The 26,904-nt window shown below is 38.3% G+C and overlaps 1 protein-coding gene across 7 annotated transcripts in view; it reads right to left on the bottom strand.

The window, feature by feature from the left end:
• Nucleotides 1-26,904, bottom strand: part of LOC136431279 (harmonin-like) — a 53,715-nt gene continuing 26,811 nt past the window's right edge. The window contains exons 10-28 of one of the 7 annotated variants that reach the window (XM_066422604.1): nt 25,968-26,045; nt 25,298-25,404; nt 24,618-24,702; nt 24,343-24,402; nt 20,184-20,240; nt 19,566-19,738; nt 18,126-18,185; nt 17,343-17,404; nt 16,132-16,227; nt 15,451-15,536; nt 13,225-13,308; nt 11,619-11,792; nt 7,747-7,815; nt 7,405-7,464; nt 7,091-7,193; nt 6,209-6,318; nt 5,699-5,754; nt 5,128-5,171; nt 1-3,263 (exon numbers count right to left, since the gene is read on the bottom strand). In XM_066422604.1, coding sequence (XP_066278701.1) covers nt 3,202-3,263; nt 5,128-5,171; nt 5,699-5,754; nt 6,209-6,318; nt 7,091-7,193; nt 7,405-7,464; nt 7,747-7,815; nt 11,619-11,792; nt 13,225-13,308; nt 15,451-15,536; nt 16,132-16,227; nt 17,343-17,404; nt 18,126-18,185; nt 19,566-19,738; nt 20,184-20,240; nt 24,343-24,402; nt 24,618-24,702; nt 25,298-25,404; nt 25,968-26,045 — 1,626 coding nt within the window. In that variant the 3' untranslated portion in view covers nt 1-3,201. The other 6 variants (XM_066422608.1, XM_066422605.1, XM_066422609.1 and 3 more) reach the window with 6 other exon arrangements.

Below are 26,904 nucleotides of genomic sequence, written 5' to 3'. Positions count from 1 at the left end.
TAAACGATCTGGAAGACAATTTTAATGGTCTTACTAATGCATGTATATTTCTAATACAACTGTTCATATCAAACATTGGTATCATGATCTAATCATTATATAAATATACAGTATATTTGTTACAAGTGCAGATACATATAGGCGAGAAGTGGCATCTATTCGAACAATGACAACTTGGCTGTGTGCATGTGTATAATCTTTAGTGATACCCATTCGTACCATTATCAAATCTAAATATACTCAGTCTGTACATTCGAACATATAGCCCAGGACTACTCCATTTCAGAACTCAGGGGTTTGGTTGGGAATCTTGTTTTCAAATTCCTTTGCTTCGATTCTGTTACTATTGTTCCCTGCAGTAAATCACATTATAGAATACATTCATCAGATCACCAGCACCCCTCTATTACTGAAATGGAGTAGTCCGACTGTTCGTTCATCATTTACAATCCATACAATTATGGCCGCTTCTGTATTTCACCTTGCCTAGTGACACATTCAATTCTTACAACAATGGCAGGCTGTCTGTGTTGATTTATCTAGCTTTAATTCTAAAAATGAGGGTGGTACTGTTATTTACAAAGGATTGTAGATATTACTCCGGTTACCTTGTCTTTGTTTGATACTTAGTGAACTATTCAGAAGCAATTGAGGATATGACAATTTTACAATGCATGTTAACCTTTAAAACGACCCTGATTTTCCATTGTTTTGATTGAATTCCATTGATTGTTCAATTTGTCAACCCTGGTTGCCATTATAAGTAATGAGTATCAGTAAGTCATACCGCGCCAGGCTGGAGGCCTGCCCGCCTTAGCCTGGGACCTCCCCCCCCCCTACTTTGCCCCTTGCGGGGTTATCTGGGGGTAAATCAAGTTGAAGTTGAAACTTTTACCACCAAAAGCCTTCTTTCAAGGGATACCAAGGATTTAAATCTGTCTAGTTTTCTTTTGTTTGGACTTTTTTAAGGCACATCTCTTCTTTCAATTAAAACCAACTGGTTGTCAACTCTTCCTGATTTACATTGTCCTATTTTGTCCAAATAAATAACTTCCCTCATATCATGCACATCACATTCACCTCTCATTTCACAACTAGACAGGGTCCCTCGAAATGCAAAATGGAACGAAATGGAACGGAATGGAACAAATTTCGTTCCATTTCGCACTTTCGGGGGACCGACTAGAAAGATACATTCAGTGTATATAGAATAACTACAATTAAGGACAGACCTATTTTTTTCTACCAAGTTTATACAATTGTGTAACTGGTATCAGAAATGTTCACACATGTACGGCATATCTGTCTGTTGTTATGGCAATTTAGATAGTGCAGTGATTGGCCCAAAGTGTTTTCTTGGCCTTGCTGTGTATTTTGGCTTAACAGTGATTTCGAAATACATTATGATTAAAATATCATAAACAATAAATCCCTTTACTTCTGTTATGATCCTAACAAGTAAATATTGATGTTGGCAAGTGCACAAGCATAATACAGTACTCTACCATTATATTACAAACACTTTACTTACTTGGAAGACTCACAGTGCATTGTAGATAAGACTGGCACTACAACAATTACATGATTCCTCACAAAATAAAATGTACTGTGTTATACATATTCTAACTAGCAAATAAAGCCACTTTTTTCACAAAGTATCGTAATCTAAATTATATGGATATCAAGTCATAAAATTGGGTATAAAATTCATGATTGTTACGCATGTTTGTTTATAGACTATTCGGTATCATAAAAGTTACTTTTCATTTTTCTGGACGACACCCGAGCACCTATTAATTAGAAACTCAGCATATGAACAATGTTGTAACTGTGGGCTGTGTATCATTTCTGCTTTACTTAAAGCATAATCCTTAAAAAGTTTCTGTGTTTCAAATAAAATTCTACACTTTTGCAGAGACAAGAGATGTTATCCAAGTAATCACTATATATGTATACACGTAGATCATTGAGAAAACAAAGAAAAAGACAGTGTCATTCTGCATTTCTCCTTCAAACTGTCTAATATATAAATGTTCTTTTTCTAAAGCCAGTTTAAAAGTTCTATCTCCTTGTCCATACATCCCTCTATGACCCTTCATAATTTGTTTGTTTGTTTGTGCCTTTATTTAGTCTTGAAAATGCTCTATTCGGCCATCAGGGCCACTTTTCATAGAGGCCAAGTTGGGAGGAGTGTCAACATAACAATATATAACTAATGCTGAAGTTTATTTTCATAGTAAGTTGCATCGATAGGTTGTCCCTAGCAACTTGAGTACCTACACAGATTCTGCCGCCACTTTATTTGGAAAATACATCCTTGATAAAATCTGGTTATCATCATACTCTGTATATTCTGAAACAAGTTTTGACTGTAATTTCCAACACAAAAGTTGGACGTATCCAAAATTTCAACCGTACAACACCAGTCTTTGTCAAGGAATGAGCAATTCACCGCTGGGATGATGTCACGTTATGCAGATAGCACACATGACTTGGAGAGCAGTGGATCATAAGTAATGAATTTGGGTATTAAGTCCAATTTTTGTGTTGGAAATTACACTTGTTTTAGAATGATTTCTACCAACACAGATAAATTTCGAGCTCATACTCTGCACATCTTTCTCTCACAGGATGTCCTGCATCACATAATCTGTCACTTTTTCTATCAAACAAAAACAATCAAAGTCTGGGGACAACGGAATACTGGCCAATACAATATTTCAATCTGTATACAATATCTAATATCAAGACTAAATACCAACGAGGAATTATCTTAAATTTGTCTAGCATAATCCTTGTTCCAGTTCCTTGCCAGAGTCTGTAGTAATGGCACCCAGTGTGAACACTGTTGAAGTTTTAAGAAGAGACTGGACTGTCATATGAAACAACACCAAGACTTAGTGATGTACGACTATATACAGGGCTCTGAACCATCCCCAGAAACCAGAGATGACATGGAGCTGAATTGAAGAGCGGTCTAAACTGGAACCGGAGTTTCTACCTTTCCGAATCAACTCTACTCTACTCTTTGTTCTAGTTCCATGCCAGAGTCTGTAGTAATGGCACCCAGTGTGAACACTTTTAAGGAGAGACTGGACTGTCATATGAAACAACACCTTGTGATGTTCGACTACAGAGCTCTGGACAACTCTACACTACTCAGTTGAGTTGTTTGGAGGACCTCTACATGCAGACGGTAGGTCAGATGATTGTCACTTGGATGTCATCTTTTAGGACCCACGTCGGGTGCTCAGAAATAGGTTCTGTGGAGGAAAACAAATGTGACATTCGTTATAAGTAGTGTCATCAGATCATACTTGAAGGGATTAGTTAAAAAACATTATTGGTAGGCAACTTTGAGGTAGTTTGTCAGATATAGGAAATGAAATAAGCCTGTCAAAAAGGGTTGATCAATAGCAAAAAGTAAATGGTGCTTCAGGCATGTATAAAACAAACGGTGACTCAATACAGATACATGTATAACTTTGAGTTGGTGTAAAGCCCTGAGGGTACATTGAAAAATGCTTTTTAGGCGATATTTAGGTAAAATGAATTAACAAAACAAAAACAAACAAACCAATGACATCAAAGGCAAGCAATTTTACAGTCACAGACTCAAAGATAAAATGAGGCACTGAATCATTCGTAAAAGAAGTATCGGCCTGCAAAAAGCCTTTAGCAAAGACAGTACTGTGTAAAGACAAGGGCTGTCCAACAAGACAGGAATGGGGGTGGGAGGGGGGTGATCAGGTAAGGGGACCGGAGCCCAAAGAGCAAATGGGTCACAAAGCTGCACGATGGGTTTTTCTTTCAAGTTACTTGAGGACAGACCATGATTTCAAAGATGTGTTTGAGTGAGGTACGTGTGTGTGAAATGTTTAGCAAAATTACATAAACTCCAACAGGTTGATACGCACATTCAATGTTTGGTGTATTTCTGGGGCATTGACTTACCCGATGCACTTCACACAACCCCAATTTTATGATCTTTCCTGGTTAATTTTAAGACTTAAAACGTCCTCTAGTTTCCTCTTCCGACATTTTTTGATCTGCTCTGTACTAACCTCTCCACCTCTGCAGCCCTTTCCCTTACACAGTCCAAGTGTACACATGCTCATACTTGCATAGGAGCGGGGCTACCAGTTTATCTACTGTTGTAGCACTAGTGGTGTTTCTATGCAAGTGTGGGACACATGTACATGAAAGCAGAGACAAACAGAGATATGGGAAAACTCTTGATTTCGAAATAAAGCTGTTTTAAACTTTAGTTTGAATTGATATGAACCCAAAAGTCAATGAATATGGAAATTTGCCAAATAACAGTTACTCAAGCAACTGGATATGATTTTGGAAATGGTCAGACGTTTCAAGAAGCATCCACTACTTTTTGTCAGTGACTGCATGACTGAGCAAGATTTGTCGAACAGCATGTTTTTTTTACGGAAATTGGGTTTAAATTTTGTAAAACCAATGCACTTCGAATTGAGAGAAATGGACAAAATACCTCCTTGACCAGGGAGGACTTAATCTATAATTCCATGATTCGAGATGTTTTAAGGTCATAAATGATTCAGGTTTTTCCTCGATCTCTGTTTTTGAAGTATGCTGAACACCACACCAAGCTACACCACCTCAAGCTAGCTCTAGGCACGGCAAACCAGAATTACCCTACAGTGAAACTCATGCGCCTACACAGCAATACAGAAGCTACAGTCTGCAACAGCTGTATATTAACCACTAGCAAGCCTAAGCTAGCCTGGTACGTATATCAATCACTATTTTCTCCCTGTTTGGATTATTTAGAATTTTTCTTCCCTCATCCCAATTCCCATTGACAGAAAAATTAAAAAAGAAATAATACATTTCCTGTCATCTTGAACAAATTTTAATCAATTTTTCTATTTCCAGCTGGTGTTAGGCTGTGGCTAATCTAAATTTGAGAATTTCTATGATCTTCTGTGTCATACGTAGCAAAATGCTGTCAAATGATGGGCACTGGCTAGAATCCAGTGGTACCAGTACTGGATAGGACCACCATTGAGAGAAAATAGAGATGGGTACCAGGCAACAAGCAAAAAGGATTAATGTTAGATGGGTGCAGTGCGAGCGAGAGCGGTGCGTTCTTACCCTCTTGAATGTCTCCCATGGCAAGAGTGTGGGTTAGTTTCTTCCTACAACAACAGTCACAACTTTTGAGTGCAGCAAACACAAAGGAGTTATAAAGACAGACTGTGCAAAAGGTGCATACACAGGACCGTTCCATTGGAACACCACTAGGAGGGGTGGACGGAAAATCTTTCAAAACAATAAAGGGAAAAAAGGTAAAGACAACAGCATGTGTGGGGTATAGCAAAATGTAAAGAATGGGGAGTGAAAACTGGGAATATAAATGAAATGAAGAATTTTCCTTCCTGTGCCCCTCCAAGTGTGTAATGGAAGAGTCCATAGTACACCACTACAAACTACTGCATGAGCATGTGTACACAACACGACAAAACTGTGACGTCCCCATGGTTACAGGTTAGTAAACAAAAGAACACAAAAGTTTGTTAAATGTGCAGTTTGGGGATGATGTGGATAATAAGTATGATGTTGAAACAAGGATAACGTGACAGCAAATAAAGGACACAACAGGCTCCACCCCTTTGGTGTTGCCAAAAAATGTAATGACAGATAAAGACTAACACCACTAACTTACACTTCATCCTCATATGCTTTAGGCGGGGCAACAGCAATCACAAGTGTCAGTGAATCCTGCAAACAAGAGGGTGCATTGGGTTACTTTCCATCTCCTTACTTTTTCAAATGCAAACAAAATGCAACTTACTACTCATGAAAATCAGTTGCCAACAGCTAAAGCTCATAATATATGCAGCATTTGTACCAAATGACCCAATGTCTTTAATGACATCAGAATATCATAATATCATGCAATTGCTTATCAATGCTTTAAGGTGCGGAACGCTTAGAGTTGCACATCAGGAAATGTGCACATATAAATATCATCATCATCAATGAATTTAAAAGTTCTTATTCATGACATATACTTTTGCATCAAGACATGCACACAAAAGTCGTACATCAGGACTATCTATACAGTTGCTCATTGAGACATCAGCACACACAAGTTGCACATCAGTATATGGAATTGCACAATAAGGATTATGCAGTAACTGTTGCACATTCAGGAAATACGGTTGCTCCTTACCCCAGCAGCCTTCATCTCCTCCCGGAGGATCTCCTGTGCGCGGGCCAGCTTGATGTCCAGCATGGTGCGGCCGTTACAGTTCATGATCTGGTCTCCCTTGTACAGGCCACCTGAAACATCGCACACATCACTGTTAGGACCACAAGGTTAGGGGTTCCAATCCCGGGTTTGTTAGGTGCAGCCGTTACAGTTCATGATCTGGTCTCCCTTGTACAGGCCACCTGAAACATTACAGGGGTCGCTATAGGTTAAGGGTTCAAAGCCCAGCATATCATACTTAGTCTATATTATATATCATACTTATTAGTATCATAGCTAGTACTTTACCTTTGCAGTACAAGTGATATCTACATCCCTGTTATTGGTCCGTGACTATAATACCTTTGGAAGGAAGCCAGGTAGATAATATCAGAAAATTGCTGAAAAAAGAATTATAGCATTCCATCTGGATCCAAATCCTAAGATCAAAATCTTCTCAATCAAAACCATTTCTTAAGGCTCGAGTAAATTAGCAACCTCCGGGACAATTCATGGTTAAGCTTAAGGTCAGGAATATATAGGATATCATGTGGAAAGAAATGGAAAGTGATCTCCAACCATTATAGCTCAAATGAACTTAATGAACAGATGAGAATCGTCCACTGGTCATGACAGAGAGCACAGACGCTATGCACAGTTCATTGTACCGGGGAAATTCCCCAAGCTCTTTTCGACAAGCACAATGAACAGTGGACCACAGCTTAACGTCCCGTCCTAAGGACTGCGACCCTTTCCGGTAGTGTGCATGTCAGGTGAGCGACACAGCTGGGATCGAACCCGGGGCTTCTAGTTCCAGAGGCAAGATCGTTAACCACTGGACTACGCACGGTACATCCTCCTCACCATGTCTGTGTGCCAGCCCTCCCTCCCACACCTCCGTCACAATGACCTTTCCTCCCAGCACCGAGTCGATCCCTCCCTCCACTGTCACACCCAGGTCTGTGTCCTGGAGACAAAGAAACACACAAATTCTTACCAGCAACCAGAAAAGCAGCAAGGCAGGCATAAATTGTTCAATCAATAATATTATGCATTTCTCCTGTCCTTAGTTTGCCTTATGTCTAGCCTCATCTTGGAACATTTATAAATGGGTAAGAAAAAACACAAGTCTGAAAACACGTAAAAGAAATATTGAATGACTACTTATTGATTCTTACTTTCTCCTTTTTGATCTTGATCATCCTGATCTCCCTCCCTGCAATCTGAGGTTTGGTGAACTGTGAAGAATACAGACCATCGGAAATAAATACCTCACATCCTCAGCCTTTATTATGCTGTACATTACTCACTACTTCCTGGTCATGCAAATAGCTGATCTGACTCAAAAGATAATGGTACAAATGTCTGGTAAATATATTATCCTAGAAAAAAAAGGAAAAGCCTGCAATAAATACATGTAAGTTTATCATTGTTTTTGTATCGATCATCTAGAAAACTCAGTATGCATTCTTGCACAACTTTCTCTATTCTTATACACACCCATGCATAGAGGGACTTACCAGACTGGCAGGGTCGAACTTCTCCGGAGACAGTTTGTCCTGGCCGATCCTGGAGGGCGTTCTTCTTACCTAGAAACACATGTACACGGAATGCTCACAACTTTTTAACACATGGCAAATTTTTACTGTTTGGACAAATTCACGTGTGAGACCGTAGTAATTTCATTTCTTTCAAAAGTGGCCTTTAAGTTGACAATTGCAAGACTTGCATATGACTTCTGTATGAATTTGACATGAATACACCTAACTAGTCTTCAAATCATCTGTCAAAGACTTCATGCTCTAATCATGATATTGCAGGACGTATCACATCTATGAGACAATTTTTTGTGTTTTGACAAATTCTTAATATGTGATATGAAATTTCACTTCTTTTTAAAAATGGCCTTGAAAATGTATAATGTAACACCTGTGTATGATTTCCAAGTACTGATTGAAACTAATACATATATCATATTGTATGTTAATAGATCTCCAATTCATTGTCTTGTCAGTGACTTCATGCTCTAATCACTACAATGTGGCAGAGGACAGTAGAACTGACAGAGCAAGAAGACAGAAAACTTAGCCATAGAAAAACTTCCTTTCGCAGACCTTACATTCAAGTATACAAGTTTCATTAGAGACAGAATAGAAAAATTCAGAACAATTCATATCACAACGAGTATTGCTGTTGACGTGAAGAACAAATTAAATGATCTCCAAATGTTAAAGTCATCACGAAAGTAGACATTGTTGATAATCTAGTATCGGCTTCGTGTATTTCTAAAATAGCTGATAAATGTCTTGATTGCATTGATAGGAAAGAGGCAGATTTTGTGTCATACTGGACTAAAATATGTTTTATTCGTACATGTTAAAAATCTGGCGACTCTAAAACACTTTCAACAGCAATCGGTCTTATTAATACTGCATATGTTTCTCTTACAACAGGTCCTGATTATGTTATTACATGGCTCATCTTTGGCAGGACAAATTATATTACAAATGGCATTTCCTGAACTTATTCTTTTTCTAAATGTCTTATGCTTAAAATCAGTTAAAAACAGCCTATGGCTTCTTTTGAAACCTTTGAGATTCTTTGACATGATTACATGAAGGATGAATTAGAACTCTGCAGATAAATATATTTTTGTATTTCACAATTAATAGCTGCTGATCCTTGGCATTCGCTCATAATATTATGATGATGGCTTTTCCTGGTTCTTTTACTAAAATTCAATAAGTGGCTGAAATCCACTGCAGCAATACTACTTTAAACTGTTAACAAATACAACAGTTACAAAACCATCTGCAATCTCATGTGGCACAATTTTCACCTAACAAAGTGTAAAACGAAACCTTTTATTTCATAGTCTTTTTCTATGAGTGAAATCTTTCGTGGAAGAAACCATTAGACCAATCATCTTAAGTTACTTCTTATAACAATCTCATTGTTACCAACTTTAAGTAATGATCGTCTTAGACGAAGACAGAGCATTCTATATATATGCATGTACAACAAGTAATGCATGTTGTATAGCAGCTGTAATATTTCTTCATAATCATTGTACAATGTGTTGCAGTTATATATCATGCTTTGGTACAGTCTTGTGATTCAAATGAGGGTTTGACTTTGAGTATGCTTTGGTCTTGATATTGAAACTGGACTAAAAGAACGCTTTGCAGAACAGAGGTCTTCAGAGTTAAAATACAACATCGTAAACTTGCAGCTTGATTCTATGGCCACCACCAAAATACATGTACACCAAATCTGGCTTAACATCAAAAGCATATCATATTAGACTGTGTATAAAGATATCTCCATATCTACAAAAGCCACCAGACATATTTAAATTTTTACATCCACCTTTATGGCACACCCTATTATTAGAATTAGCATAATTTATGCATGCCAATCAACTGTACTTAACTTCTGCTTGGCTGGAGGGGGGGCGGACTTATAAAAGGGAAGCTAGAGTCGAGTCATTCCCTCTCCTAGCACGTAAGTCTCACCCTGAAAACAGGACAGAAGTTGGACTGCAATTCTTTCAAATCATTCTGTATGCCATGAATAATATTATTTAAAAAAAAAAGATTGAAAAGAAATCAAACAAATGTGGATTTGAGGGGTTGTTATTGGTTTGAAAAAGCCATGTGAAAGAGGCTGTGAGTTCGTTGTATTTTGTTTGAATGGTATATGGTTAGAGCTGGGTTAATTTTAGCAGCAAATTTATACAAAAATGTAGATGGGATGGCTCGGGTTTAAAGGGGTTAATGGTTAGCTTCCAGGACTGCCAGATATTGTCAATAATCTTACACTTAATCTTACAGATTATTAGGGAGGTGCAGATATTGAATAATAACTGTAAATGCAGAAATATTTGTGGGAATTTAATTTCCCGGCAGGGAGAAAATGGAGTGTTCACGGTGGTTTTGAGTTCGCGTTTGAAACAATACTAAGACTACAGTCACATAAAATGTATGGAACGGCTTTTCGCCGGCGGTTTTAAGTTCACGGTAAAGAGAAAACCGCAAACATAAAACCACCGCGAAACATTTCTGCATTTACAGTGGTCTTGACCATGATATTATAATTATAGTTCTTCTTCTTTAGGATTGACAATGCTTGTTGTGTTGGAAATAGACATTTAGGATAAGAGATCTGTGAAGTACAGATTCTGAGGTAGTAAAAGAAAAGAAAAAATTATTAATAGTTATTGACAATAATGGGCAGTCAGTGAAGATATGGAGTGTATGCATGAAGAGGTTGAAGCAAATAAAATGGCACCAAAAAGGAGACAGAGTTATAGATGTTAGACATGACACAGTAAGTTTTGAACACAAGCTAACCACCTTGTCTGTGACAAAGATTAGTGTGCCTTACAACTGCTCCCCCTAGCAGGAGAGCTCTGTAGTGCACTTTATGTTTCATGAGTGCTTTTGTCCATTTTCCTCATAGGTGTTGAACACAAGTTTGATGATTTTTCACAATCAAAAAAGAAACATTCACCATTTGCATCAACAGAGGTGGCTAGTTTGTGTAATGTGAAACTGTACAATACATACAAGTGATAGTACAAAGTACAATGTATGTACTTTCTAAAAACCACTACAAATAAACAAAAAAAATGAACAACAGACTGAGTTAAGTTTTTCAAGCATAGATTCTGAAGCACAACCAAGAATTCCATCAATCAAACTTGGATAGAGAGTAAAGATATCAAAGGTCGCAACACACAGTATTGAGAAGACTCAAACTTCCTTTTACACACAAGGTATATCAATGACATCACCCTATAGGCATGCATAAAATTTGCTCCTTTGACACAGGCAATGATATGTGGAAAGTTGCTTACATGACAATCAGTCAGAAAGCACTAAGGCATTCATTTAGGCCCTACCAAAAGGTACTAGTACTACAAAGAGAAGACATAAAGTAATGTTTCAACCTTTCTTGCTTTGTACTCTTGCATAGGGGTTAGAGCTCTTAGGAGGAAGTCATTGATGAAATAAATGGCTCTGCAGCTCAACTTTCAATACACAATGCAAACAGTTCCTTACGTGCGGCACTAGGACTCTTGTAAGTTTTGGGAGGACTGGGGATCACTCCGCTAAACAGACTATTGATTATATTGATTACAGGCTAATTCCTTACCCCCTGTGATGCACTGAGACTCACGTAAGTTTTGGGAGGGCTGGGAATGACTAATTTACACAGACTTTTGGTCATAGATTATTGATGAGTATAAGTTAGCTCCTTATATACCCCCTGTGCTGCGCTGGGACTCATGTAAGTTTTGGGAGGACTGGGTATGACTCAGCCACACAGAATTTTGCTTATACAATGTAGTGTTATAATTGATAAGTACATGTATAAGTTAGCTCCTTACCCCCTGTGCTGCGCTGGGACTCATGTAAGTTTTGGGGGGACTGGGGATGAGGTTGGGTTTCCTCAGGTCCTTCTCAGCCTCCTGACTGAGCCACTGCTGTTCCCGCTGGATCTCCCGCTCAGACTCCTTCGCCTCCTGCTGCAGACGATGGATCCGCATGCGCTCCTCCTTCTCCTAGAGGGGGCGTTGTCATTTATCGTTATTTCTGGCCAATCAAAACATTGGATAACAAAATACCTTTGGACACAACAAAGTGTTTCGCCAAGAAGGTTTAAATTTGAACCTCTTTGGTTTTACTTCACGCCAAAAAACAGTTACTTAAATAAGTAACTGGATAAAATCTTTTAGAAAGTTTAAAAATATTTTGTATTCAGTTGTTTGAATAACTGTTTTGTTCTTATCACCTGCATGTCTAACCTTAATCGACGTATCAAGTGTTTTTTTCACAGGGCAATTTTGACTGGTTCTATCTGTTACGCACTGATAGAAGATGTGTTGCGTACAAAGCAGTTTGTTATCCTGAGTGACTTACCAACCTGATGAAACTCTTCACGGGTCTATTTACTGAAGAACTGTTTACAGGAAATGCACAAAGTCATCCAGATATGACATACTGCAATTGTATTTATTTTTGCGCTGGTTTTATTTTGTGGTATAAGGGAAAACGAGGTTTTTGCAATTTTTTTCTCACAGTAGTCACACATTATATAGAAACCCATATTTACAGTGTCATGAATTCACAGTGGAGATTACACTAAAAAAACATGAATATAAAACCACCACAAAAGTTTCAAGATTTGCAGTACATAATTGTTTGTATTGATAGGTCACTTGATGAAAGATGTATGAAAAGTCTTTTTGCAAAAACAATGACTTAGTTTACTTCTTTTGTCTTCATCAATGATTTTAATTGAGGTCAGCAGCTGACTTTCAGCGTCAAATTGACAGGTCTTTATTACGTTAGCAAAACAAGTCTTCCAAGGCAAAGTGATGGATGTCTAAATCCATTAATCAGACAGGCCAGTTTCAGCAATCAAATGCCTGGTTTCATGCATTTTAAGTATTTCTTATTCTTATGTATTTTCATGGTAATAGCACAATCACACAAAACACATACTATCATCATCGACAGGTGTCAATCATAATCAGTATAAGAGCAGACAGAACGACAGAGCCAGTAGATGTACAGAAGAGGTAATCTCCAAGCAGATGCAGAAAGGCAAAATCGTCACATCACGGATCCCAGAGCGTTGCACCAATGGATACTGTCTTTGCCTGTGGATCAGTACCATCTCCAGCTTTAAATTTTCTTCTGTGGGGACCCACTTATTATTTTGGAGTCATGTCTTTACTTTTCTTTGTTAAATCTGTCATTTTAAGGTTATGAAAATACTTTGTCATGAATTTCATGTCAAGTTGAGATATCTTGAACAGACTGAATGAAATTTTTGTCTGACCCAATAAGCAAATCTCCGTTCCGAGATTGAGGGCAGGCTTAGGAAATAGTCCTGCCATGGATGCTGTCTTTGCCAACATAACGATTTTGCCAGTGGAAGATCTGCTTGGAGATTAACAGAAGAGGCAAACCCGCACGCCGGGTGTATACCTGCTGCAGTCGGTTCTGCTCCTCCAGTTTTTGTTGGAGTTCGAGCTCCTTCCTGCGCTTCTTGTCGTGTTCCGAGAGCCGGTCCTACGATAGCGATAGACGTGCAGCGTAACAGCGTACAGTAACATGCAGAGAACACCGGAAAAGTTCACGAGCAAGCCATGCCACACTAGTACTGCTACAAACATGGTTTGTACACATGGGAATTATGAAAACGGAACTTTGATTTTCTTAAATGGCCACATGATGTCAACTCTCATAAATCCGCCGGGTAAAACCGCCACATTACCCAGGTGTTAGCATCTTAGACCTTTTCAAGAATGTCTTGAACATCCGGATAACAAAATGTGTGCACACATCAGAAATAACTGAATGCTACATTTTGGATACCCCTTTTTCCACTTCCCCTACCATCCAGGAGAACAGGGTGACAAATTATGATTAATGGTCAGGGGTGTATGCTGGCATTAATGCTCTGTTCTAAAGGGAGCAGAAGAAATCCAGCATTAATGCCAGATGTGCTCAGCTAATGCGCGTGTAGTGCGGCATTACTGCTACATTAGAAAACAGTTTGGCAAGGGAGGTCTCAGGGTACTGGGTGGAATTACAAGAGTTGACATTATATGAGACTTCAACCCAGAACTTAAAATTTTTGCAAAGTGCTGTTACAGTAGTTCACACTTGCATGTCTTCTTTGAATGCGTAGCGAAAATGCACTTCGTAATATTGAACTGAGGCGAATAGCATATTGATTAGTTTCCAGTGACAGTTTCAAGACTTTCCAAGATGTGTACAAACCATGCCTACCATGCTTGTGCTACTCCTAAAACTAATTAAGCAACTTATACATAACATAGCCTCCCTACATATGGACAAAGTGGCTCAAAGTGTCAAGCAGAAGACGTGCATATGATTATCAAACTGATTGATCATGATTCGGAAGGATTGGTTACAAACTCACATGCTAGAGTAACAAAGAATGTAGTTTAACATGCTGTTTATGAGCTGAATCTGTTAGATGAAGACTTTGTTATAAGGGGATGGTGAAAAAGTGAAGGCAGCATCACAATGTTTAATTGCATTGCTAGGCCACACCAATTTTATTTGTTGCTTCTCGGATTTTTCCAGAAAAAAATTGGAGCGACAGGGCGAAAACAAAAATAAAGATAAGATTTTTGGCAAATATTCTGGGGGGAAGATAAGGGTTTACATAACATAAAGAATAAGACTGAGGATTATTCAAGTTTCAGCTTTGTATGGCTCATTTTATACAATGAACCCCTTTCTTTGATAATTTCAGAAACAAAATTACCCTTTGCTATGTAATATATGAATTGAAATTTTGAAATAATTGTAATAAATGAAAAATTTATGATAACATGTGACCACACTTTTTAGGTATGTGCAGGCCTTTATCATCTATTTTGGTGGCTATTGAGTTTTACAACTGAACAAATAGTCAAATCGTGAGTAAAAATTAGTGAATGGGAATAGCGACCCAATTTTTTTTTCGAAATGGGAAAAACAGGAGAGGCTATTCCCAGAAGCAACAAAAAAAAAATTGGTGTGGCCTTAGTTCACAATATTTGTACATTTTCAGCCCCCCCAACAATCCTATAGTTGGCCTAGACTGTTAGTTACAATGTACATTGGGAATGCCATGTTATTCATTGATGTCAGTCAATGAGAAGAATTAGTGAGAGACTGAGGGTGATGGTGATAAAGTGGTGGGAGGGTGATGATGATAAAGTGATGGGAGAGGTGGAGAGTTAGGAACATGGTGAAATGGTGAGGTGATAGAAATGGTGAATGTATGGCATTAGGTACCAAGTTTTAAGAAGCAGAAATGTTTAGCTCGGTGAATGATGGAAAAATCTCTAAGACCCCTTTTAATAATGGAAACAAAACTATAAACTACATATATTGTCCTCTATCTAACAAATAATGAGTTGTATCTAAAATACTTGGGCAAAATGCACACGATATCGGGAGAAACAACATTAGATTGTATCAAATGATATATTCAACTACAAAATTATGATCATTTGAAGGTAAAAATCTTTTAACAAAACCAAAATGTTTTCTACCACATGGCGGCAACCTTCTATGCCACCATGCAGACAGAAGTGCAAAGGGGTTGCAACTTGACCTCCAAATGACATATACTAATCCCTTATGATGAAACTACCCGACATGTATCTATGGTAGATGAGTTGCAACTCTTACCAGCTCCTGCCGTGTTTGTTTCTCTTTCCTCTCACTCTCCCTCCGCTGGGCCTGGGTCCTGCTCTCTTGGTGCTTACGACTCTCTTCTGACAGAAGGCATCACAAACAAATGGTCAGGAAAGAGCTAAATTTCATGCAGAGATAAAACATACTATAAGGATGTCAGTGTGCTATCAGTGAAGATCACATATAGTCTTTGCTTGAATGGCAAAAATAGAACCACTGGTAGGGCATGAAGGCTCCTGTACATGTTGATGCAGGATAATACAGTGAGCAGGAGAATGCAGTGACATTCAGCAAAGTCAAGATCACGTTTATAGTAAGAATTTATAATAATACAATAAAACAAAACAATACACACAAATTATGATCATTACCAGAGCCGTAAATCTCTTTGTAGTCTCGATCGGACAAGAGAGACTTCCAGAGTTCTCTTTTGAGTGGGTATTGTTCTCCAAAATTTTATCTCATCTATCTCAGATCTCTTGTTACCTATTTCAGATCTCTTTTTTGGGCAATTTCCTCCCATGGTGTCCTATTGTTTGAAAGACTTTCAAAATCATTTGTGAAAACTGGCACTGATACGAGAAACATACCCACACATCAGCTCTGAGCCATTGTGTGTCCAGCACTCATACTTAAGTTAAAAACAATCTTTAGTGGTGAGACATCACATCATACCTTGTTTTTTCTCGTCGTCTAACTTCTGCTGGGTGAGGCTGAGGTTGAGCAGCTCCTGCTCCAGCTGACGACTGATCTCCTCATCATCCTCTTCAGCTGTCAATCAAAACAAATTTAGCTGTCAATCAAACCCAAGTGACATCAATGATTTACATTACTTTCAAATGGATTTATAGAACAGACTGCATTTTCCTGATTAAAACTCTTTGAGGGAGCATGCACATTAATTTTACAAAACTGTTTACTTGTAAGAAGTCTTTCCATGCCTTGAGCTTTTCATCTTCAGTAACACAAAGTTTTCCTTTAGATTCTATTTGCTTACTCTGACCAACTGTCAGTAGTTCCCTGTTGACCCCAACTATGCAAGCTCATGACAAGAACATTTTTAAGTCCAATCATGCTTCAGAAAGCTGTGAGTTAAAATGTAAATAAGGTCAACAACTTGACTGTTCTATAGCTAATCCATGTGTTAAATATGCCCATTGATATGAAACTACATGTATTGATAAAATTGAGAACATTTCATGCTTCATATCAGAATGTAACTGAAAGGCTGTCCTCCCGAGCTGTCATTCAAATCCATTTGTTATAATCCCAGATCAACATGCAGTTGCTGGTTTTGACTGACAGACTGCCTCCTTGAACTGTCAATCAACCCCAGCTTGTTGTGATCCCTTGTCTCCACATGGCAATTTTTGATTGAAAGGTTGTCCTCCTCAACTGTCAATCAAAACCACCCTTTGTTATGCTTTGGTGACCACAAACATTTCTGAGTGACATGTTGGGAAACAGAGCTGTCCATCCTCATAACAGTGCACTGGGGGAAGGACAAAAGTCTAGAAAAACATACACAGAATGTGAAACAATCTGGGACTAAAGATGTGGAGGGAAACAATGTTGGTTTGAGATTAATAGTAACATCAGAGTCTTAGCATGGAAGTTCATCTGACAGTATTTACTTAAGGTAAATGACATAATGAAAAGGCTTAACCAACAAAGACATTAGGACAAACCCAAATTTTTACCCCTCTAACTGCAGCTTCCAGAGAGTGACACTATATATGTGACTGCAGCAACGGGTTGTCAGTCAGCGTGGGACAGTGGGCTTGAATGTTTTAAAAATTGGGGTCCCAATTTCAGTGTTGGTTTATTAATGTTAAGTTCAGCCTTTTCATAGTATCATCAAAGTGTTGTGAAGACTGTAGACTTACATTTTCTTTTCTGCAGCTTGCTCTGTTGTTCTTCCTCCTGCTTCTTCTTCTCCTCAGCCTCCCTATAAACACCAGGACATCATCATCAGTCATCATAACAACAGCCCCAAAAAACATGTCTGGAACTATTGGTCATACTGAACAATTATTCTTGAATGTACATGTACATGCTACTTAAACATCTACTAAATGTTAACTGTAACCATGATACACAAAAAATATATATGTTGGTTGGAATGAAACTCACAAAATTAATGTCCTTATACTAAATAGTGTCTGATGTTTTCTTCCTTTTTTTTATTTCCAGTCAAATTTATCATCTCTTTATGACTTTAAAGTCTACTTTTTTTTTACCATAACCCAGGAGCCACCCCTCCCCCATCACCTTGTTTTACCTTCTCTCATAATTAGTTACTACATCTTACATTGATAAAAAAAGGCCGTCCCTTAACCAACTTTAAGTTTGTGATTGCAGGTGTGGAAAACATTCATCTGTACTTCTACTTACTAATGTAGTTCTAAAGATTATGAAATATACATGCAGACGCATTGCTTCAGCCTTTAAGTTTGAAAACTAAGGTTTCCTTACTACAATTTGGTATGTTTACATGCAACACTGAACCTTAAATTTCTGCTATTTCAAGCCTAAATCATGCTCTGATGTACGTGTCATTCTCACTCTACATCCGTGCACCAATATATGCAGGCAGAGCTCCATGCTTTTTCAAAGATACAGAACAGATGTAGCCTCAAAGAAGAAATACGGTTGTACCAAACAGGTACCTGAGTCTTTGCAACTCGTCCTGCCTTTGTTTGAGTTTGGCCAGGGCAGATTGGTGAATCCTCCACAGAAGCAGCAGATCAAAACACAAGCATTAGTAACCAAATAAAAAAAGCTGCAAATATGTTGCCTTGCATATATAGGAGAGGTATTCATGCAGAAAGGTCTAGTCAGCAGGAATTCAAATGCTGTGTAAGAAATTTTCAGACAGGAAACTGTTCGAACATTCAGGAATTGTTACACCACAGCAGTGGTAAGTGCACTTAGAATCTAAGTTAGTCTTTTGGGTGACAGGTGTTCTTATAATAGATATCATGTTAGTTGGAGTGGAATCTGGAAGTAGGTTGTACAGTGGAAAAAAAAGGCACGTATTCAGTTTTTGGAGTGACAAACATACATTGTCAGAGCAGGACAGACCCAGAGCAATCTCAAATAGGGAACTAACACCTCTGTGTAATACATGTATGTCAATATAGGCTTGCACTGTATTGTTTTTGTATGTGACGAGACCATGTTGAAGATTAGTCAGGCTTACCATGAGCCAGGCAGAACTTGGACAGTAAGACTGTTAGAGGGGGTCAATATATATTTTGTACGTTCTAAGACAAGTTTCTATGAAATAATTGAGGCGTAGGAGCTATATATGTCACCATGCACAAACTACTAAACATGAATACTCACGTCCAGAATGTCACATTGAAGCAAACGGAGACAGTCACAATTAAGAACAAACTAAACTACATTTCCAACACTACAAATAAGACAGACACATAACCACTGACAGTAGACATGATGACATAAACTATTAAGTAACAGGCTTGTGATAAGTGGGTGGCAAAAAATGAAGGGTACATGGTATATACTCTGAATCAAGCACAATAATCACAGTGTTACAATACATTAAAAAAATGATTCAACAAAGACAAAAAAATCATAGTACATCATTTAACACAGTGAATTATACTGTTACAATGGATCACTCAACAAGAACCTTCATGCAGGTTTAAGTCAGACTTTTGCAAGATAATTTTCACTTTAAGATTTACTAGATAATTTTTCCTTGATGGGTACAATCTTAACCTTTGTCAAACATGAACAGACATCTGTCAGCACAATCCAGTAGAGTGTAACCCAAAGCTTTGTCAGTGGCTCTTTGAGCCTTGTTATTTTGTGGTGAATTTGAAGTAAATAATTAAAAAAAACCTACTTTTTGCCTGTCGGGAAAAACCTCACAGTGATCAAACAACACTTTTCAGAAACCCTGTGTTGTTTCTGATGTATTTTCTGATGTTTCTCCATTTATTGTCCTGGCTATGCGTACAAGTTGTATGTCCGTCTGTATTTTTGTGGGTCAGATGTTACCAGTGAGAGCTGCCCAGGCTGACCCAGTATAATGAATAATTATTGTTTCCACCTCAATAAATACGAAATAAAAATCCTACCTTTCTTCCGTTTCTTTCTTCTGGCGTTTCTTCTCCCTGTCGACAGCGATCTGTCTGAGCCTCTCAAGCTCCTCGCGCTCGGCCCTCTTCTCCTCCGAGTCCTGGGGCTGGGGCTCGTTGTCCAGGTGGATACTCTTCTTGGGGATGATGTTGTCTTTGAACAGCTCCTCTCCCTAGAGGATAGGACGTGAAATGGAAGTGCTGTGTTTAAGGAGAGCTACATCTCGAGTACGCTAAAAAACCCTCCACTCTTATAAATTTAAAAAAAGCTATTCCTGTCTAAACGGGGAAGGGGGTTTTCTGAGCAGCCTTCATGATCAAGTTCAACAACATAGACTGGACCGAAGACAGTAATACACGGTGTTGTCATAGCAAACCAAGTAGCATCTATTGTAAATATCATACAAAATGTATATATTCTCTACTCAATACTTAAGAACATCTATAGTAAGCTATAATAACTTCTGAAACCTTCTATTGCCTTGATCTTCTTAACATGCCAGGCTTTCACATGTACACTGTGTGTATGGAGAGAAAATAAGCAATAAGGCAACTAAACATGTAACCATGGTAATGTTAGAAAAAAACAACTCTAAGCAATTTTGAATGGGTACTAACCTCTTGCGGTCTCACTGTTATTGTTAGCTGTTTGCTGCCTTTTAGAGCTGAGATAGCCTGGGGTGGGTGGGGAGCATGGTTAGATGTTACCGGTAAGTTGTCAATAAATATCATTCTCCAATATTAGGGCCCATTGGCCACAGTCATACAAAAGCTGAACCCCATTCCCTGTGAAAGACTTTATGATATATCAGTTAGGCCACACCAATTCAATTTCTTGGTTAACAGATTTTTTCTTTAAATTTTAACACATTAGGACATCATTAAAACAGAAGGCTGGGGTGAAAACTTGTACCGGACCATGTTCACTCCCTGATACTGTGTGCACCAAATAAAGTACATTCATTTGATGAACTTTCCTCCGAGATTCTGTTTTCATGTTGATTTTCCAATCTAGCATTTTTTCAAAAATTCCGTTAACCAATCAAATTGGTGTGGCCTTAACATGCTTTTTAACATTTCTGAAACAAATGCTGCAATCCTTAAACACAATTTCAGCCTTTCAATTGATAACTTTCTGTTATGGTAGGCAATTATTAAATATGTTTTCCCATTGTTCTCAGTCTCTCATTGTTATCTCCATGAAAAAAGGCTTTTTCATGGATATACTGTTTTGCTTGCGTTTGGTATTTGTGTGTATGTTTGTGTCACCGGATGCTTAAAGTCACCATAACTGTAGAACCTGTACATGGATCGTAATGATTTTTGGTATGTGGGTGGGTGTTAAGTGGAGGAAGGTCAAGGTCGATTTTGGGCCCCCTGGCATTTGTGATTGGAACTGCAATGGCGTATTTTTAAAAATCTTCAATGTAGAAGAACTGAAGAGAGGATCGACAGATCGTCATGTTATTTGGTACACAGGTAGGTTAGACCAAGATGTACACACTTAAGTGCAAACTATGCAAATGAGACCTAATTTGCATAAGTAAGGAGGTAAATCGTTTGCATGTGTGTCGCTGGATGCTTAAAGTCAGCATAACTGTAGAAGGTGTAGATGGATTGTAATGATATTTGGTATGTGGGTATGCGCTGGGAGGAGAATGGTCAAGGTCGATTTTGGGCCCCCTAGTTTGTGTCCCTGGAACTACAATGGCCTATTTGTAAAAATGTTCTAAAGGGGTATAACTGAAGAAAGGAACAACAGATTTCCATGTTATTTGGTACGCAGGTAGGTTGGACAGAGATGTACACACTGAAGTGCAAATCATGCAAAGTTAGTGTGTTTGCGTGCGTGTGCACGTGTGTGTATGTTTGTGTCACCGTGTGTGTATGTATGTGTCACCGGATGCTTAAAATCAGCATAACTATAGAACGTGTGGATGAATTGTAATGATATTTGGTATGTGGGTAGGTGTCGGGAGGAGAAAGGTCAAGGTCGATTTTGGGCCCCCTGGTATGTGTCACTGGAACTCTAATGGCGTATTTGTCAAAATCTTCAAAGGAGAATAACTGAAGAAAGGAGCGACAGATTTTCATGTTATTTACTATGCAGGTAGCCTAAGCAGAGATGTATACAATGAACTGCAAATTATGCAAATTGGACTTAATTTGCATAAGTAATGAGGAAAATCTATATCTGCAGTGTTGTCATGTGGCACGCCATCTGTCAGTAGCTATTTATAGAAAAGTAGGTCAGACTTCTCCCCTTGCAGTGTGGGTCATACCATTGAGCGATATAGAATGGGGGGAACTGGTTTAATAGAAAAACAACGTTTCATGGAGATTTTGGGTCCTAAGACTCTTGTTGAGCATTGCTTTCAAAGTTATTTACTCTCATCTCCCAAATAAACATACCCCCCGGAATAAACATACCCCCCGGACAAATTTTCAAAATCTAATAAACGTACCCCCCGGAATAAACATACCCCCCGGAAAATTAACCAAATTTACAGATAAACTGTGTCCGAGGGAAAGAAGATGATAAGGTACCTGTAGGCTCTCTTTATTCATTTATGCCTGTCTGAGGACTATACCAGTAAAGTGTATAAATATTGAACAGAATAACTGCACACATCTTGTTCATCTTCTTGCTTGCCACTTAAAAAAAAATATAGTAGTGATGTTGAAAAATTGGGCATAGGATCTCTGCTATGAACCCTAACCGGGGGCCAACGGTGCTTTCAAATTCAACAAGTGAAAATATACATGATACATGCATTTTCTACTTGGAACTTGAAGCAAGTGATCAAGGAAAATTGTTGTATATACTGACATAAAATCAAAACACGACAAGTAGTCGCCAAACTGCACAGTTCACTTGGATGGGCAGCACTTTCAAAGTCTACTCTTTGTTTTAAAACAAATGTATCAACATTTAGAACATGAACAGAAGATTTCAATATTCTGAATATATGGTCATCACAGGTAAGTTATTAGTTATTTGTAAAAGCCATAGAGAAAAGGAAGAACTATGACATGTATATGATGTAACTTTTTATCTTTCCCTACTTTCCTTTTATCTTATATGCATTGCATATAGAAATATAGATTTGTAAACTTTACGATTTGTAAACATTACATGCCACAAATTATTGTGTTGTGTCAAGGACATTTTCATATTATATCAAGGACAATATTATATAATGTTCTGGTTTTTGTTGTTGCAATCCAAATGATTTATAATCCACAAATCACCCTTGTATGTAGCAAAAAAACATTAATTTTGAGAAACTAAATTGTCAACAAATTTGTGAGAAACCTCAGGCCTTTTCCAATGTTGCCACAAAGCACAAGGTTCTCATGTTACACATGAAAAGTTGAGCTAGACACAGCGGCGCCGCAGACAGAAAGGGGCGGGGCTAACAGAAAGTTTCACCCATATTCCTAGAAAGCTCTGGTATTCTTTCTGTAGAGGGGTGATCTTTTCTAAAGCATTTTTAAGTGATAATAACGGTGTCTTGATTGCAATTCAATTTTATATATAGACTTTGATATTAAAATTCTCTTTGTAAAAATGCAAAACACATTTCTGACCAAGGGAAAGGAGTTTTATTTGTACATAAAAAAGAGTTGTTTCCCCTTCTTCGAAGTGAGCTCTTCCATGACAAAGAGTTCCCACAGCTAGAGTCACTGACGTCCAATGCGCTACTCACTTTACTAATACTGTGGCGATTCTCCAAGCGCTAAATTTCCATGTTTGTGGTAGGATTGAAATGTTTTGATATATATTGAAAGTAATTACACAGTTTTTTGATGCTAAGACACTGTTTTTTTGTGGTGTTGTTTTTATATTTTCATTTTGGGAAGGACTGTATCTCACGTGAGTAGAGAAATTTACATGCGTTAAACGTACTTGAAACACTGTGCGCCGCTGGCATGTATATTTTTTTCTGATCAGCGTGCTTTAGTTCACGATGTAAACAGAGACTGCCCAAGTTGTTTATACAAAAAGAATTGCATTTCAAAACGTCAGTGTGGCGTCTTATTTTCTCCCAATAACAACGTTGACTTTGTAGTGTCATAGAGATCGACCGATACGTTACGAGTTACGCCGGGATTTCACAAAGGGCGGGTCATAGCGGCAGGGAAATCAACGCCGCCTGGCCGAAAAATAGCGAATTATGAGCAAAAGTGCCGGGGAAATTTGGGCAGGAAACCCCAAACTTTCAATTTCAATGGGATCCCTGGTTAGCAAAACTCTGATTTTCAAAAAAATAATAAACGTACTGTCCAAAATAAGAACGTACTGGGTGGATTTTGAGGCTGAAAAAAATAAACGTACCGGTACGTTTATTTGGGAGATGAGAGTAGACATTCAAGGAAATAAATTGTGGATGAAACTCATGCATGTATAGTACACAACGTCAGAACCTTGCACCAATATCCTTTTCAACCTTCCAACCAACCAAAAATTACAGCTACACACAGCTGTATATCATAGACCTGTTAAAAGTTGTTTCCTTTTGCAGCCTCGGGAAAGTGAACCTGTCCTACATGTATAACACACACACACAGAATATAGACAATGGTGGTGAAGACAACTATAATAAATAAACTGTTGTACAACTTACAATAAACTGCATGACAGTCCAGAATTAATTTCTCTGTTGCATTCATCAAAAATTACTGTTTACAACCACTTAATTCTACAGTCATTTCTGATAATGTACTTGGGAACATTTTCGTATGAGATGTGAATATGACTTGTTGGAGTGCTTACCTCGCCATAGTCTGCATGTGTCAAATTTATCCCATTCACGTCTAGGAACTGGTCTCCCAGCTGTAAGGGGAATTCATTACACAGTCAAGTATGTTTACAGGATGAACTCATAGAAAATACCAAGAACATTCAATTTGGCATAGATTATACATTCAATAGCCATCGACTGATTTTAAACAATAGTTCACAGTTTTGTCACAAGTTGCATTTTTCCTTTCAACCATGAAAAAAAAAGGATTTTGTTGAAATTATGGAAGAAGAACGCAGTGTCTCACCTTAAGACCGATCTCTTCTGCTATGGACCCTGGCTTCACGTTCTTCACAAACACACCAGGCTTGTAGGCCGGCCCACCACATATACTGTAGAATCAGAACAAATAGTCAGGTTACTGGTCTGATGCACTGGTTGCCTACAGTCTGATGCACTGTAGGCAACCTCATTGATGAGTAAAACATATGTCTGTCACATTCATTAGGAGTTCACATTCACTGAAACCACCACTAAGCAGATCAAATAGACACAAAAACTTGTTTATCCCTAGACCACTGTCATCCATGGCCGTGTGATCATCATGCAGCCCGCCAAAAACTCTATGTCTATATGTCCACGTTGCTATTGTTTTTATCAAAAATGTGATAACTAAGTTTGAAGTTTGAATTATTTGTACATTATGGTCACACAGCCTCTATGGTATGATGATATGGATACATGTATTTTTTGGCATGTATCATCCACACCCATTGCATTTGATTTAGGAAAGCATGTTTTTTTCCCCCTCTTAGCTTCAGTTGATAGAGGACATAAACTAGTAGGATTGTAGGTATACCCATGCTAGAAAAGAATATTCTCACGCCTTTGAACAAAGGGGGAATAGTAGCAATACTTTCATAAAATGAGAGAACATGTTATGATTGCTCTAACTCAAAAGTAAAAATCATCACAGTCCCATCTTACCTGCATCCCAGCCCCGGAGTCCCCTCCAGGTTCACAAACACCCTCCTGTCCTCCTTCCCCATCTTGGGGGACGGAGCTCCGTTAGACATGTTGTTGATTACTTCTCCCTGATAAATAAAATAATAAATACAAACAAATAAAATTGAAAAAATTGAGAGATTGGCAGATAACATTATATTATAAAGTCAACCATTAATATGTTAGATTTTTGAATGTGACATGATTGGGATAAACTTGAAATAAAATTAAAGTTTGGCTGAATTAATCTTTTTAAGTCTTAATTCTTGGAGAATCACATATCTTTTGAAAACTGAAATCTTTTGATTATTCATTTTGCATGATTATATAATGTTCTACTGTCTTGTATTTACCAGAAACTAATAATTAATATACATTCGATTCATAAATTATATAAATCAAATTTCTCATTAAGTTAATTTCCAACATGGATTTTGATTTATCATAAGGCATTTATCCCAAAGATTGGTTTCATTAATTTGAAATTTAGAAATGATCAGAGTCATATTTTCCTTTCCTTCAGCCACTAGTGTAGCTCGGATGCCACCCTGGTTATCTTTACCTCCACTCCAAGAGTCGCTGAGGGAGCGACAGTTGGAGCAGAAACAAATCTACCCAGGAAATACGGCTGAATTTGGTAGAAATACTCAACAGAGCTGGTAGGCTCAGGAGGAGGTCCGGCGGTGTGAGTGTGGTCAGTGTCCGGCACGCTCGCAACAGACTCACTAGGCTACAGGGTGGACAGATGGAACAACTGACAGGTCTACACACAGATGATAGCTTTCACTCATTCACACATGCACTCACGCATGCACTCACTCACTCACCCATGCACACACTCACTCACTCACTCACTCACTCACTCGCTCACTCACCCATGCACACACTCACTCACTCACTCACTCACTCACTCACTCTCTCACTCACTCACTCACTCACTCACTCTCTCTCACTCGCTCACTCACCCATGCACACTCACTCATTCACTCACTCACACTCTCACTTACACTCTCACTTACTCACTCACTCACACATTACCACTCACCCACGCAAGCACGCACACACGCACTCACACACACATGCATTCACTCACTCACTCACTCTCTCTCTCACTCACTCTGAGGAAACATTTTTCATCTCCCATTCATCTACTCACTTACTCCCCAAAACTTTATCAACAACCACGGGTGCCCTTAAGTTCATTTTTTCTGACTTCTGATTTTTCTTTCAATATTAGTCTTTCCTTCTTTCATTGCATTTGAATATCTCCCTTCCATTCCAGCAGTTTCATAAAATTGTGTTTCTTAGTAAACACAAGACAAGGCTGTCCGAGGGAAGCGTGAAAATGTTAGTAAACTGTTGATTAATTATTAGTAAAAACTGCAGCAGAAAAGACAGGACAGTTTGCAGTACTTTGTGTACCAGCATTCTAAAACTGTTGTTTCAACATTCTTGTCTTTACTTGTCTAGAGTTTGCATATAGGCTGCATGTTGTGTTCTGAGGAACAGACCTACATGTACACATACAAGGTACGATGGCCTTATATTCACATGAAAGAATGTGACTGAAATGCAACCAATAAATATGA

This window comes from Branchiostoma lanceolatum, chromosome 3, assembly GCF_035083965.1.
Source record: "Branchiostoma lanceolatum isolate klBraLanc5 chromosome 3, klBraLanc5.hap2, whole genome shotgun sequence".
In the NCBI taxonomy this organism is placed as follows: Eukaryota; Metazoa; Chordata; class Leptocardii; order Amphioxiformes; family Branchiostomatidae; genus Branchiostoma; species Branchiostoma lanceolatum.
Note: the sequence above shows the minus strand (reverse complement) of the source record. Positions and strands in the feature narration are given on the sequence as shown.